The sequence below is a fragment of the Stenella coeruleoalba genome (assembly GCF_951394435.1).
Source record: "Stenella coeruleoalba genome assembly, chromosome: 16".
Lineage (NCBI taxonomy): Eukaryota > Metazoa > Chordata > Mammalia > Artiodactyla > Delphinidae > Stenella > Stenella coeruleoalba.
Genome location: NC_137162.1, coordinates 40,139,080 through 40,154,598, shown reverse-complemented (window position 1 = coordinate 40,154,598; position 15,519 = coordinate 40,139,080). Strand labels below are relative to the sequence as shown.

The 15,519-nt window shown below is 36.7% G+C and overlaps 1 protein-coding gene and 1 long non-coding RNA gene across 11 annotated transcripts in view; one reads left to right on the top strand and one right to left on the bottom strand.

Moving 5' to 3' along the window:
- Positions 1 to 12,117, top strand: part of LOC307175074 — a 71,577-nt gene extending 59,460 nt beyond the window's left edge. Inside the window, exons 2-5 of one of the 2 annotated variants that reach the window (XR_013824244.1) lie at positions 6,973 to 7,025; positions 8,444 to 8,540; positions 10,967 to 11,045; positions 11,417 to 12,117. This is a non-coding gene — a long non-coding RNA (uncharacterized lncRNA). Of the gene's footprint in view, positions 1 to 6,972; positions 7,026 to 8,443; positions 8,541 to 10,966; positions 11,275 to 11,416 lie in introns of those variants that run through there. The other variant, XR_013824245.1, reaches the window with a different exon arrangement.
- PRKG1 (protein kinase cGMP-dependent 1) overlaps positions 2,692 to 15,519 on the bottom strand; it is a 1,402,246-nt gene continuing 1,389,418 nt past the window's right edge. For all 9 annotated transcript variants that reach the window (XM_079899910.1, XM_079899911.1, XM_079899912.1 and 6 more), the window contains 4 exons: positions 10,397 to 10,519; positions 10,253 to 10,315; positions 8,952 to 9,018; positions 2,692 to 7,138 (listed from right to left, as the gene is read on the bottom strand). In XM_079899910.1, coding sequence (XP_079756036.1) covers positions 7,040 to 7,138; positions 8,952 to 9,018; positions 10,253 to 10,315; positions 10,397 to 10,519 — 352 coding nt within the window. In that variant the 3' untranslated portion in view covers positions 2,692 to 7,039. The remainder of the gene's footprint in view (positions 7,139 to 8,951; positions 9,019 to 10,252; positions 10,316 to 10,396; positions 10,520 to 15,519) is intronic.

Here is a 15,519-nt window from a genome sequence, read left to right as displayed (position 1 = left end):
GTTCTAAGCATGTTTCTATCCATTAGCCTGTTAAAATGTATATTTGTTATATCGAGTTTAAGGTAGTTTCTGCCAAAGGATTAGGAATTTGAGTGAATTCATCAAGGCTTTACTGCAGTTTTACTGCCCCTCATTCAGGGTCTAATGACATATTCTGTTATCTTCTACCTGAGAGTGGGTTATTCACATTGCTGAATTCCCACGCTGAGTCTAAGGCAGGCCTTGGCTTTCTTCTGTGTGTGCTAGTTGTATCAATCAGAATGGGCAAGGTTATGCTGCTAAAATAGGTAAAGCCAAATATTAGCGTTTCCAAACAACAATATATTCCACCATAAAATCTTTGTGGGTTGGTAGGAGCTCTGCTTCTCTTGATTTCAGTCCTCACTCTGCTTCTGAAGCTGACGGAACAGCCACTGATGAACTGCCCATCGCGGAAGTAGAGGGAAGGGAGGATGTGTTGAAGCAAGAATTGGCTCTTAACATTCATGCTTGAAGTGACAGGCTCCCCTTTCAATGGCCAAAGCAACACAAAGGCCTAAACCTGCCTTCCATGGGGCAGGGAATTCCTCAGGGAGGGAAATAGGAGAACGGTGAACTGAAGTAAAAAATCCAGCTGAGCCAGAAGCTCGAGTCTTTGTTATCATTTCTCCCTAGAGGACTAAGAGCCATCATGCAAATTAAACTCCTAGTATCCTGCCCTGGTATACCAGATACCTGAAGTGGTATAAATCTATTGTTTTGGCTTTTTAAATCAAGATGTGGATGTATTCCTTAACAAAAATAGTTTATTATTCACATACTATTTGAATATGGAAAATGGAAAGGACAGCTATATAGGTAGAATATAAATGTCATTTAACAGGCTTTGGATGTCAATGACTATAGATTTTTTTTTTTCTTTCCTCCTTCACCCTACCATTCCTGAAATGCTTTCCCATGGGCCATATTTTCCTGCATCCCTTCCATGAATGTATACAACTGTTTCCATCTGAATAAGCTAAGATGCTTGTTATAAATTCAGATTTCTGGACTGTACCTGAAAATAGCTGTAGATGATGCTGGGAATCTATGTTTTTACCATATTTTCTACAGACATTTTACGACATTGATGTTTGGAAAACATTGTTCTAGAACATATACTTTGAGCCTGTCCCTTAAGTTTTATGAAATCCATGGCCAGACTTTGTGGCTTGTGGCCTTGGTTTTTCCCTTCTTCCTTTTTTTTTTCCTTTTCCCATGAGGTTGAGACGTAACCTTTTTGGCTTTGCTAATTGGCATGTGATGGACTTGTCTTTTGCTTCATAGACTCACCTTGGGTGAAAAACAGTTGTCGGAGGTAAACATTACTATTTTATTAATTTATAGGCCTTTTGAATTAGAAAGGAGAAATATGAAATACAGAAGAGAACTGTAAATAGGACTCTGGAAAAGAACATTAGCATTGTGGCTGTCCTATATTATGTGCATAACACTTTCAGGGTTATAACTGGGAATCTCAGGGTAGGTCTGCAAGCATAACGTGATCAACTTGGACGATCGTGCTACCAATTCATTCATCTCAAATTTAGTATTGATTCCTATTGTCATAGTCAAGTAAGTGTTCAGTGATTTACTTCAATTGCAATTAACATGCACAAGATGTGACAGTGGCATGGATGCAACATCCTCACCATCTTCCCCCCCCAACCCCACTAATGATCATGAGGATTGATCTGTGTACCTCTGCAAAAACTGTGTGATTAGTACAAAAAAAAATAACCTGGGATCAAAGAAGACGGTTCTTAGATCAAGGGTGTGAAAATAACAGAACTTAAAGGACAAATACTAAAAACTTACAGTTCAGTTCTGTTTGTAGGAAAAATGAAATTATTGGATTGCTATGTGACATAATACTTTTTAAGGTTATTTTATTGGCTCTGTCTGAGAAAGCTAACCAAATTGAATTTCTAGTTTTCATTAAAAAGGGGTTTCAATTCACCGTCACTGGCAATGTGATGTCAACAAGACAAATGCAGTTAGATTAAGGGGATCTTTATGTTGTAGCCAGTTTTTAAGTTGTGTACCATTCACTGCAGTGAGGAGCAAAGGGATGTAGCAACAATATGTTCACCAGGGCTTTGGAGAGTTGAGTTTGTCGCAATCTTATTGTTCTCTAAATATATATTCTTTATGCATGTGAAGTTTAACAGAGGGATTAGGTGAACAAACCTTAGACAAAGATTCATGAAGTTACTTTTCATATTAAATAATTCCCTCCTAGCATGTCTTGTATTCTTGTATGTTGCCCCTTTGACGGTGTGCCTAGTTCAGAGTTTGGCTAGGGGTAGCCCAGAAAGGAGTGAGTGGTAGTAGTGGTGATGGTGGTGGTGTGGTAGTTGCATACAGAAAACTGCTAATTTTCAGGTTCGTGTGGCTCTTCACACTGGATGGCCTAATGTAACCCTGTTGAATTCTTTAAGCTGATTTGTTGGACTAGTTTTATATTAGATGATAACACATCATTTTATGATGGATACTTGGGTTATAAGTATTTTCTACATTGTTATAGTGACATTCTACAATAGCACTATATGGTATTTCAATTCTAATATATTAATTCTATCCTAAAATCTTGTTTGAAATTAAACATCAACTAATTTCAAAAGTAATTATTTTTTTATTTCAACTCTATAAAGTATACAACAGGCACTCGGCAATTACAGCTGCAGGAAAAATACAGAGCAAATCAAAGCAGGTTAAGTTTATGAAAAAGTGTTTAATCTACATCAAAAGAGTGCAAGTGGTCAGTGACCATTTGATGACAGTTGTTGCATTCTGACTAACAAAGGACTCTTTCATGTAGAACGAATTGTAAGAGGACAATCAAATAACCATAGCTGTAAGAATACAAAAGAACTGAGCAGTTGTAAAAACATCATACATTGAAATAAATTTGATAGATGACACTTCAAGAAATGTCCCTATACTTGGAAAGTCCAAACCTCTGAGTCACTGTCAAGGTCCCAGAGCTCTGTCCGTTGATGCAGGGGCAGATAAGAGGAGGGCTAACAACACACCTTCAATGTTTAGCTTTCTAGGTCTGTTGAAAACTTGCCTTATAAGTGATTTGCATATACAAGAACTCAGAGGAAGCATCCTGTTTTGTTGACTGGTGCACCAAGGTACTTTTTCATCATTGGTTTCGTGACGAGGCTTGGCTAGCAGTCATTTTCCAATTTTTCTTTTGAGTTGTACTGTTGTTAATGGAGTCTAAAAAATGAGATATTTTAGAACTTGACTGCACTTATTTTTTTTTAACTGAATCTGCACAGCTTAGCAAAACAGGAATACCTGTATACAGACTGATAGTATGTCATATATTAATTTGACCTGCACATACATTTATACATTTCACAGAAATGACGCTGTATCTCATTAACAGATACACAGCTCTGGTACGTTTAACAGAAATAAGAGAACAACTTCATCATTTCTGTAATTCATCAATATTATGTAATAAAGGCTTATAAATTGTTAGCAGAAAGAACTGTAAAACGCAGCAAGCTAAGAAAGGACAACATTTTGAGGTGTGTTTGTCTTTGTCATGCAGCATAACACCAAATTTGTTTTTTTAATAGGATGCCATGAATTTAAGGCACTTGCAACAATGCCAGATAGCCAGGTCATGTTCTAAACTATGGGACAGATGGATAAACAGTACAGTTGACATAATTTTCAATAATACTGACAATTATGACATTAATTCAAGTCTACTTGGACCTAAAAACATTATTCAGTACAAATTAAATGAAATAATAATGCTGTGAAACACTAAAAAAAGTTACATGTACCACAAAATATCACACAGAAATACCTATTTACATAAATATTTGTCTGTGGTCCTACTGTGAAAGAAAACATTGTAATGGATAATGCACAAATCACCTCTACTGTATGAAATCAGCTCTAATATCCTTATTTTCGGTGCAGTAGCTGACTTCTTTAAATTTAAGTTCACCATCAGTTCAGTCTTTTAGAAATGAGACAAGAAAAATTCAGTAGTTGAATTTATATATTATACATGTGTGATTCACATGCATATCCCATAATTTTAAGTAAAAGTTATGATTTGTAAAGAATATAATCAAAATAAATTTGTTTTAAATGCCACATAGATCTGATTCCTATATTAATTACAAAGAAGGGACAAACAAATATCATTCCTAGCAAATTTCCAGAAATCACTTTCCCTAATGTATTCAATCTATCTCAGGTGTTACATTGCTCCTTTCCTTGGCAGTTTTCAGTTTTCCTGTGAGTCAAGACACACAGAAAGCCCTTATTTCCCATACTTGAAGTATTAACAAGAAAGTCAGTTAACAAATCAAACAAGTTGGCGCTATTCTAACTTATCTGGATGTTCTTTATTGGAAGAAAATAGAGGGGGCATGAAAAATTCAGAAATAAAGTGAGATGTGCTTTTTATGAAGCTGACCATGAATTTTAGCCCTAGTGTCTTCATTAAGACAGATTTAAATCCTTAAAATTCAATGTTGAAAATTAGATGAATGTTTTCTCTTAGTAATTCTTGAAAGATGTAGTTCACCTTTATTGGTGATTGCTTTAGACATCCTAATGTAATGCCACAGGTGAAATGAACAAAGATGCATTAACAAGTGGGAGAAATGACCTACAGTTACATTATGCTGAATGCTGCTTCTTCATTTTCTATAGAACTTGTACATATTGGTTGTCTTAGACTTGAACCATAGTTCCAAATCCACAGTAAGTGCTAATCTCTGGGGCTATTGGAATATTTAAAAAGTTGCAGGAGAAGATTCTCTTACTTAAAATGACTAGGTGAATTTAATATTCTAGCAAACCTTTAGCACGCCTACACCACTGTCTTTAAAAAAATCACTGAACGTTGACTAATAACATTGAAATTATATTTTTAAAAGCCCAATTAAAAGCAATATTAAACTTCTGAAGTAGCATTCATAGCTGGATTTTAACTTGATATGTTTAATTTTATCTTCTAATATCTGTAGAAGAAGTTGAGTATTTTGAGGAATAGTTCAATTTTGAGAAACAGGGAGGGAAAAATCCGATAATACAAGAATAATAATAATATCTTAGGATCAAAATTTCATTTAAATTTATTCTAATTATATATAATATGCCCTTAATACTCTTATTTTCCAAATGTTTCTTAGATTTTTATATTTTGATAACATATCATATTCTAAAGTAGTCTTGGTATGAAAAATTCAAACAAAAATCATAATATATGCCTTCTTGGATACTATATAATCTCGGTGGACATATGTTTTGCAGAACTGTCTATATTTGATTGACTTTTTAAACACTCTCTACGGGAAAAGATCAAACCTCTGTTTAATATGCCATGTTCATATACAGTTCCAAATCAGGATGACAGCTCATAAAATTATACATTTGTCTAAGGAGGTACAATGCTACTTGTCCAGGAAAAGCTCCAAATGGCTGTGCTACTTTTGACAGCTAGTAATTGTCAACTGGCCTGCCAGCTTTTCCCCATGTGAAAAAGCAAATCAATTCGATATTTCAAATCTGGTCTTTCTTAGCTAGTCTGATATTTTCAGAATTGTAGTATTTCTGTTCTACTTAGCTCCAATTTACTTTTAAGAAATCGGGTTCCTGTTTCTACTCCTTTCCTCCTTTCACATGCTAATAGACTCCTTGCCCATTGACAAAAAGGTCATCACACCTGCCCAGGTTCTTGTCTTGTTCCCTGACCTCACATAGGTAAGGGTTCTCATCGGGTGAATCTTAATGATTTTGTGCTTGCTTTCTTTTCTTGGTTCAGGCCTAAGACAAGAAGCTAGTTCAAATATATTTTTTGTCACCTTTCTCCCTCAACCCTAGACTGTGCTGTGTCTCCCTCAACCCTAGACTATGTCGTATGAGTGAAATCTGACAGAAGTTTGGTTTGATAAATTTAGTGAAAATGCTTGATTCTCTGGCTACACATGTAATGATTAGAATTTGTGTTGTCTGTTTAGACACTGACATTTACAGATGAAAGATATACATAGCACCTATATATAGTTTTTTTTTTTTTTTTGGGTGGATCTTCATCCCTCTCCAACCCACCCCACCCTACCCTACCCTAAGGGTTTATTTTTATAAAAGGGAATATTTTAAGCCTCAGTTTGAGGGTGTGTGAGATAAATAAAAACCAGTTGGCTGCTAGTCATTTATTTCCAGGACCATCTTTAAGCACGCTATTTAAAAAAATATGAAATGGTTTGTGAATTGCTTTTGTCCCACTCTGTCATGCCAATTTATCAAAAAGAAACAAATATCATGCATGTTGTGTTCTTCAGTCCTCTGTGAAAACACATATATACCTGCTATGAGACTTCTCTGCAGACTCCATAGCAGTTGTGCTTTGATCATATCAGTTTTTAAAATCTGTCAGAAAGGAAAGGTAACATTCAGTCTCGTCATCAGCACTGCTGGGAAAGAAAATCATGAAACTTCTAGCACTGGTTTGACATGAACTCTGTGACCAGCAGATGTGTGGTCCTCTTGTATACGGTATTTACACCAGCTTGCAGTAACAGAGTCTACAACCCTCACTTGAAGAAAGGGAAGAGTCCAGTTTTTGTACCACAGTAATCTAATCTATCGTACCCAATATATTATTTTTTGATCTTATTGATAATTCTAGCAAGGTACTGACTCTCTTTGAAGTGTTTCTTACAGTCTTTCAAATTATAATCAGAGCAAAGCAAGGTCATTGCAACAATAGAAAACATTTCTTTACTGGTGAAAGGCTTTGCTTCAGGACCACCATGTCAACTGCTATTTTTAGGTTCAAACAGAAAACATGTAAAGAGCACTATTGTCATCTAAGCAATAAGTCCTAATGCCACTGTAGTTACTGGAGCAGCATCGATCAAAGGCATCATGGTGACCCCGAGCACTAATCTTCTCTCTTTCTTTCAGGTTTGCTGGCAGCTGTGTCTCAGAAAAAGCTGTCTTCAGCAAGGCAGAAGCAGGTAAGGGAAATACATTAGAAGTCTACGTCCCATCCTGAGTTGTCGTCAGGTGGTGGTTCGTCATTGTCCTCAGGGAAACTGTCAAAATTGCTTGTGTCTGTGGGTGATGCGACCTGCGAACAAGAGAACGAACGGTAAAATTTTCTGATTTTTTTTTTAGGGGCCTTCCAAGCTAGATTTTTAAAACATTCTTTATTCAGTCTGTATTCAATGGCTATTTTTGGAATGTCTACCATGAGCAGGTTTGTCCTTTGTATTGGGGGTTATAGTGGTGAATAAAAATAGACATGGCTCTTGCCCTCATGGAGTTTACACTCTAGGAAAGAATAAATTGTGTGATTCAAACAAATAATTACAGCTGTAGATAATTATAAACTTTGGTTAGTGCTATGAAGAAAAAGTACAAGGTGTCATGAGTAAAAAAGAGTGATTGTGGAAAAAGTATTAAACCTAAGAATTAATGGTTTCCATAAAGAGGGTATATAGCACATGCAAAGGTCCTGAGGTGAGAAAGAGAGAGCTCCATGCTATGAAGTATCTAAAAGAGGTCAATTTGGCTACTGTATAAAAGAGGAGGGGAGTGAAATGAGAAATAGGCAGAAGTCATCTTAAGGATTTCCGTGTATTTATTCTAAGTATGATAAAAAGCCCTTTCTAACCTTAAGCAAAAACTCTTACAAGTTTACTGGGCAAAGTCCAATCTGCAGAGCATGAGTAAAAGCAGTAAAGAAACACTTTAATTTCCCTTATATTCTATAATATTTAGGACCTCATATTCTATTTTATATATATATATATATATATATATATTTCCCCCATATAATTTAACACTACTGATTGCATAAAAGGAGACCCCTGGTAAATATAAGTTAGGATAATTTAGACTTAATATTTACCTCTTCAAGTTTCTTATACTGTTCTTGTTCTAAAAGTAAAACTTTATGAATGCAGTTAGCATCTGTAATTTGCTTTGTGAATAAACATAAATATTAGTGTAGAAATAAATCTTAGAAGTAGGAAAAATATTTCTGTAGAAGAAGTGATCTTAAATTAGTCCCAGAAAAAGGAAGTATATAAATGAAAGGTTCAGGACTGCAAAGCAGCCCTCTCCTCCTTAGTTGAGACACATCACATTTTATTAGCTAGATATAGTATTGTATCTATAAATGCAGTCAATTGAAATCTATTTCAGGTTAATAGCGTGTAAACACTTAGTTGACTTAGTGGATTAGCAGTTTAACAAAACACCTAATGTGTTAAGAAAAGAGAATTTAAAAGAACACCATTGTGCTTAGGAGTGCTTCAGAGTACTATGTGGGCAGGGGAAGAGGAGCTATGTGGGGCGTAAGTGAGACAATATAGGCCAGGAATTGAAAGCTGTTGAAACTGATTGCTGGACTGTTGACCACACCCAACAGGAAACCAAAGGGCCGTGAATGTTTTGTTGTGGTCCATTTGGGTTGGACTCTTGGAGACAGAGCATGGTGGAGAGTGAACTGAAATCATAAACAGAAGGTAACAATAGCAGATAATCCTAACTCACACCAAGTATACTCAAGTACACACTAAATTGTTAAGAACTTATGGCATCTTGTATAGAGAGAAGATGTATGTGCAGAAATTTAAAACAGTGTACATAGTTTTGGTGGTAATTCATGAATATGACTAAATAAGGTGAATATATTCTTGGGCAAAGATGTATAAAGGTTTTATATTACGAGGAAAAAAAGATTCATGATACTCTTCTGTCAATATTTAACACCGTTTTTAAGCTTGGATTTTAGAAGATGTCACTATTTTAATCTGGTATTTCTCCTATAGTTTCTAATCTGATCATAGGATAAAAATGTAAAAATAGCAGACCTTTGATGACTGACAAACACCTTCACGTGTGTCACACTAGTACAAGCTGGAAAGTCTACTTACACTTGGTATTATAGGAGGTGTCAAGGTGCCTTTTCTTAAGCCTTCCCAATTAAAGCCCTCAAACCATCTAAGAAAGGAAAAGAAGTAGACAGTTAAACACATTTTACCTCAGCTGAAGTCTTCGCATTGCAACCTATATATGATGTCCATGACTGATGGAAAACAGGCAAACATTTTCAATTTAACTGCATGTTTTTAAATATTAGCTTATTAAATGGAATGCATATTTTTAAAAAAATCTAATTGTGAAAATTTTAGACACTAATTAGAAAGCAACTCCTTTTTATTCTAGTAATTTCAGTCATAATGTCTCTCGGACCTTGTTCCTACACAATCATTATAACTTAATAAATGTCATAATATGCTGGGCCCTACAGGAGATTTATTTTAAGAAGGTAGAATCAGGGCATGAATTGTCAGGACAGAAAATTATCTTTCCATCTTTGTCACTGATTCAGTGGGCAGCCTCAGTTAATTAACCTGTTCACATCACTGTCTTGGTCTCTAAGTATCCCATTTTCTTTCTTTTTTCTTTTTGGTAGAATAAAGGTATTTTGCGTATGGCTTTTCTGTAGAAATGGGGGCCAAATATCACAGAAGGTTTGTTGTTGTTGTTGTCTTTGAAAGGTTTCATCATTCACAAATGCTTACACCAAATTCCTGGCAGGCCTTTTAGACATTCATAGGGTAAACACATTCCTCTTGGTAGATATGTGAATCTCCTGTGCATGTTACAGAAACAGACTAATAGGGAAAAACCAATATGGTCTTAGTTTAGCTTCAGATACATCCAGTCAACATGGATAAGGTCTGATATTCAAGATGCTACTATTGCTTGGAAAAAAAAAATAGATGCTATGACAGGGAAAAAAGACTGTACTCTTAACTAGGAAATGGTTGGAAAAGTATATTTTAGGTTGAGTCAAGGAAATGAGGCATGATAGATGGTGGAGTACTTTTGTTTTTAATATTCTGGTAGAGAAGAGAATTCCAGGATTAAAAATATGTATTTCTTCTTCATGCTCAAGAGGAAAAGTGCTAGTTAGTTTGAGTCAGGAAAAACTAAAGTCAGTGAATCTGTTGTTTAGAATGTCAGAGGGTCAGATGTGTCTAAATAAAGTCCCAGAGACGCAACTCGAAAGGTCTTAAATAACAAGGCTAACTAGTCTACATGTCTCCTTGGATATTCCCATAGACTAATTAATTGCATCAGTTATATACAACCACTACCTTAAAAACATCAGCCTGGGAAAATACTTTCTGAACTCTCAAACCTAAAGTTATAAGGAAAGAACACTTACTTGTGCTTTTGAATGTCTTTCACTCCATTTTTCAAATTCCCTAATCTTTCTGATGGATTATCCCTAAAAATAAAATAATTGTTAAGGAATCTAATTGTTTCCATATTATGATCCTTTAAAAAATAATGTGGTTGAAATGCTTACCTGCATAGTTTTTTAATTAAATTAGCAGCATTTTTGGCAATCTTCTTTGGAAATTCTATCATGTCAATCCCCCTCAATATGATGTTATAGGTTTTCATAGGATCTGGGCCTGAGAAAGGTGGGCTGCAAGAATGAGAGACATGAAAAGAGATAGTACTTGGTTTTCTAAATAAGAACACTTATTGTTATAACTCCACAAATGACAGTTCTTATTTGGGGACATATATTGTTTTTTTTTTGTTTTTTGCGGTACGCGGGCCTCTCACTGCTGTGGCCTCTCCCGTTGCGGAGCACAGGCTCCGGACGCGCAGGCTCAGCGGCCATGGCTCACGGGCCCAGCCGCTCCGCGGCATGTGGGATCCTCCCGGACCGGGGCACGAACCCATGTCCCCCGCATCCGCAAGCGGACTCTCAACCACTGCACCACCAGGGAAGCCCCGGGGACATATATTAATAGTGAAATGAAACTTGATTAATGGCAAAACAGTGTGGAAATGTTTCCAAGCAAATTGTTTAGCAAAACCCATAAATGGGTCAAGTGTGTCCACTGTGCCCCTCATTTCTTTTCAGTGCAGGTGACTTATCAGCTCACTGATTACACTTGGGATGAAGTCCAACATCATTAGAATGGGCTACAAGAACATCACTGGTATGACCCCATCTCCTGCCATTACCGTGCTCACTCCCTGGGATCCAGGTAGACCAGCCTTTCTCTGCTCCTCTGAAGTACCCAGCACTCTCCCACCTCAGGGCACTGTTAGGTACTTCCCAGGCCTCCTGGCTAATGCCTCACTTATCTCAAAAAGGCCTGCTCTGATCACCCAAATGTAACGAATCATATAAACATTATCAACCAACAAACCTAATGTAATAATCTAATCAATCTAATGCTGGAATTTAAACTTTAGTCTAAGTTAGATTCACCTGTTACACTCTTATAGAACCCTGTATGCCACTTACTATACTTGGTAACTACTTCATTTTGATGAGTATTTGTTTTATGTCTGTCTTCCCTTCCAGTCCCTGCTGGTATTCCCAGAGTCTGGTGGAATGCCTAACACATAGTAAGTGGTCAGTAAATATTTGTTGAACTAATGCTTCTACAGAACAGTGCTCTTCCTATCCTTTTCTCCCTCTTTATCCATCCTCAGATAACCTAATGCAAGACATCCTCTTTGTTAGAAAGGATGTGATACCCAGTCCCTCATAAGCCAGATCTGTTGGGTTATTTACCTATCCATCCTTGGACTGTGGCTTTGTGCCAGGCTCAGGGAATACAGATGTGACTAAAGTCAGCTCCTTCCATCAACTTTCCCACAGTTCAGAAGGGAGGTTATGATGTGCCTTGACAGCTGATTTCTTTGGAATTAATTAATCTCCTTATATAGGGCTCGTTCATGTTGCTTGGGGGAAGACGTTTTCTGGATTATTTTTTGTCTATCCATAAAATTAGCAGTTCAAATATTTCCTTCTATTGAGAAAGTTGAAAACAATGAATTGCTTAAAAAGGGCTGTGTGCATTAAGGTTTTGTCCCTATTTTCTGTAACAAGTACTTTCTATTTCTCATTAACTGTCACGTTAAACCACTCTTTATAATGTATTACCATCCAATTCTATTTAGTATTCTAAGAATTTTCTCTTTACATAATGCTATGATTGAATATTCTCTCTACTCTCAAGTTAATTTGCCAGTTTTTATTTTCACTTTGAAGAACCACCACATCTTGGTTTTTCTTGTTATCAACTTAATGTTGGTTCTAATTTATATTTTTGCATTGATTTTTGTTCTTTCTAACATAATTTTATTAAAGGTGACTTTTGTGGTTTTTGCAAGCCATGCGTGTTCTGGCCAAGATATTCAGGCAATATGTGGAAATACAAAGTATTCAATTTAATTTTACTTGAAGTTAACTTCAATATGTGCTTCTTCACCAACAACATTAAAAAATGTTTTTGCCCAGAAGTATACCCATGCACCTCTGGTCAATTAATCTACAACAAAGGAGGCGAGAAAAGACAGTCTCTTCAATAAGTGGTGCTGGGAAAACTGGACAGCTACATGTAAAAGAACGAAATTAGAACACTCCCTAACACAAAAACTCAAAATGGATCAAAGACCTAAATATAAGGCTGATACTATAAAACTCCTAGAGGAAAACATAGGAAGAACACTCTTTTGGACATAAATCACAGCAATCTTTTTGGATCCACCTCCTAGAAATTAAAAACACAAACAAATGGGACCTAATTAAAAAGCTTTTGCAAAGGGAAACCATAAACAAAACGAAAAGACAACCCACAGAATATTTGCAAATGAAGCAACCAACAAGGGATTACTCTCTATCAAAAAACCCCATCAAAAAGTGGGTGGAAGACCTACATAGACATTTCTCCAAAAAAGACATACAGGTGGCCAAAAAGCACATGAAAAGATGCTCAACATCGCTAATTATCAGAGAAATGCAAATCAAAACTACAGTGAGGTATCACCTCCCCTGGTCAGAATAGCCATCATGAAAAAGTCTACAGATAATAAGTGCTGGAGAGGGTGTGGGGAAAAGGGAACCCTCCCTGCACTGTTGGTGGGAATGTAAATTGGTACAGCCACTATGGAGGTTCCTTAAAAAACTAAAAATAGAGCTACCATATGACCCAGCAATCCTACTCCTCGGCATACACATCTGGAGAAAAACATGATACAATGTTCACAGCAGCACTGTTTACAATAGGCAAGACGTGGAAGCAACCTTATTGTCCATCAGTGAAGGAGTGGATAAAGAAGGGGTGGTACATATATACAGTAGAATATTACTCAGCCATAATAAAAGAATGAAATAATGCCATCTGCAGCACCATGGATGGCCCTAGAGATTATCACACTGAGTGAAGTTAGCCAGAGAAAGACAAATATCATATATCACTCATATGTGGAATCTAATTTAAAAAAAGCAAATGAACTTATTTACAAAACAAACAGTTACAGATATCAAAAACAAACATATGGTTACCAAAGGGGAAACGTAGCAGGGAGGGATGAATACACACATGCTACTCTACATAAGATAGGTAACCAACAAGGACCTACTGTATAGCAGAGGGAACTCTACTCAATATTCTGTAATAACCTATATGGGAAAAGAATCTAAAGAATAGCTATATGTATAACTGAATCACTTTGCTGTACACCTGAAACTGACACACAACACTGTAAATCAACTATACTCCAATAAATTTTAAAGAAAAAATATTTTAAACACTTCGGAGTTTTCTTTTTTATAACGACATAATTCAATTGTAATCCTAGTTGTGAATTATGAGCAATAAGTATTCCTATAGTCATTCCTACCTTCTCTCTCCCAGCTTAACTTTTAAAATTGCCAAAGACTATAACATTTCCATTCTGCTCAATAACCAAATTTATTTTCATTCATCTCTTAGTTGACTTGGTCATACAGTAGTGTTTCTAAGAAAGCCCTGGGGTTGACACTTTAAGTGCTTTTTTTTAATATGCGGTATGCAGGCCTCTCACTGTTGTGGCCTCTCCTGCTGCGGAGCACAGGCTCCGGACGCCCAGGCTCCGCGGCATGTGGGATCTTCCCGGACCGGGGCACGAACCCGTGTCCCTTGCATCGACAGGCGGACTCCCAACCACTGTGCCACCAGGGAAGCCCTGGGGTACACACTTTATATGTTGTCTTTATATTTTAAGAATAATTTAAGAATAACTTAATTTTGTATAAATTAGTTGAGTTGTACTCTGTCTCTCTCAGAACTACATAGTTCTTAATATTCTATCTTTTGGCATTAAAGGTGCTATAGAGGAGGTTGAGGCCAACAACTTGAATTCTAATCCTCCTCACTCCCATCATCATATATGACATGCTTTTGTAGCTTAGAGACTATATAATTATTCCTTATCATTGAAGCTAGGAAATTGCACTAGGACACATGGTGGTGTTATGACTCTGTTTCCCCATGGTTACTGTTGATCGAAATGATCCACTGAGACCATCTGTGACTGGTCTATGTCATGAATTTTCTATCATGTAATTGAGTATGTTTTCTATCCCACTTGTAATCGTCTCTTCATATACATAGTTGTTTTTCCTATTTCCTTGGACTTCTGTATCTTCTTTCTGTAATAATTTCTATATCCTTTTTTCTTTTTTCCTGAGGTCTATCTACTACCTTCCTGGCTGGGTTTTTAATTGCTATTCTGTTTTTCTGTTGCTTATAATATGATTTTCAGCTTTGTACTGTTCTTGAGATCTGCAAGTTTACTAATTTTCATCTGTGAACACTTACAGACATTTGTTGAAGTTACTTTTTTAAAGAGATCATGCTTTCAACAGCTGCAAAGAAATTCTAGATAACAATTTGAACTCTTCCCATGTTTCTCTGAATCATTTCTCCTGTGGTATTTAACTGCCTTTGCCTATGTATCTTTCATCTAAAGTTAACAGAAAACACCAACGAGGTTTATTAATTTGAAGTCAACATAAGATGTTTCAAGAGTAATGGTATAAAATGTCCACAACTGGGCTTCCCTGGTGGCACAGTGGTTGAGAGTCTGCCTGCCAGTGCAGGGGACACAGGTTCGAGCCCTGGTCTGGGAAGATCCCACGTGCTGTGGAGTAGCTAAGCCCGTGCGCCACAACTACTGAAGCCCATGAGCCTAGAGCCCGTGCTCCGCAACAGAAGAGGCCACCGTAATGAGAAGCCTGTGCACCACAACAAAGAGCCCCCACTCTCTGCAACTAGAGAAAGCCCGTGTGCAGCAACGAAGACTCAATGCAGCCATAAATAAATAAATAAATTCAAAATGTCTCCAAGTGAAATAAAAACCACCACATAACTGTTCCTGGCAATGGTAGTACTAGTAGTAGGTGTTAGCATCAATGGAGTGCTTCCTATGTTCTAGACTTTCTCATTGCTTAATAGATTCACTGAATCCGCACAAATAACCATGAGACTGAAAGTCCCATCTTCCTCTCATTTTCACTGTAGCTACTAAGTTCTCTTAAGTAATTCTTTCACATTCCACTGCATGCTTCTTCTTAGATCTGAATTATGGGAATTATCTTCAAACTAGCCTCCCCATCCCTCTTCCAATTTGCTCTAC